The sequence below is a fragment of the Mesitornis unicolor genome, unplaced genomic scaffold, assembly GCF_000695765.1.
Source record: "Mesitornis unicolor isolate BGI_N332 unplaced genomic scaffold, ASM69576v1 scaffold1919, whole genome shotgun sequence".
Lineage (NCBI taxonomy): Eukaryota > Metazoa > Chordata > Aves > Mesitornithiformes > Mesitornithidae > Mesitornis > Mesitornis unicolor.
The window spans coordinates 19,560-19,924 of NW_010209017.1; the positions used below are offsets into that span (position 1 = coordinate 19,560).

At 65.8% G+C, this 365-nt stretch overlaps 1 protein-coding gene across 1 annotated transcript in view; it reads right to left on the bottom strand.

Annotated features, from left to right (window-relative positions):
* LOC104547132 (twist-related protein 2-like) overlaps nt 1-365 on the bottom strand; it is a 494-nt gene continuing 129 nt past the window's right edge. The window contains exon 2 of the mRNA XM_010192712.1: nt 1-363. Within this exon, the coding sequence (XP_010191014.1) occupies nt 1-363 (363 nt within the window). The remainder of the gene's footprint in view (nt 364-365) is intronic.

Sequence of the window (365 nt, forward strand, 5' to 3'; positions counted from 1 at the left end):
TCAGTGCGACGCCGACATGGACCAAGCCCCTTCCATCCTCCAGACGGAGAAGGCGTAGCTGAGCCTCTCGTGGGCCAGGTAGTTGCAGCTGGCGATCTTGTGGTCCAGCTCATCGCTCTGCAGGACCTGGTACAAGAAGTCTATGTAGCGGGCGGCCAGCTTGAGGGTCTGGATCTTGCTGAGCTTGTCGGAGGGCAGCGTGGGGATGATCTTGCGCAGCTCGGCGAAGGCGTCGTTGAGCGACTGGGTCCGCTGGCGCTCCCGCACGTTGGCGATGACCCGCTGCGTGTGGGCATCCTCGAAGGACTGCGGGACGGGGCTGCGCTTGCTGCGCTTGCCCTGCGGCGAGGGGACGCCGCCGTCCC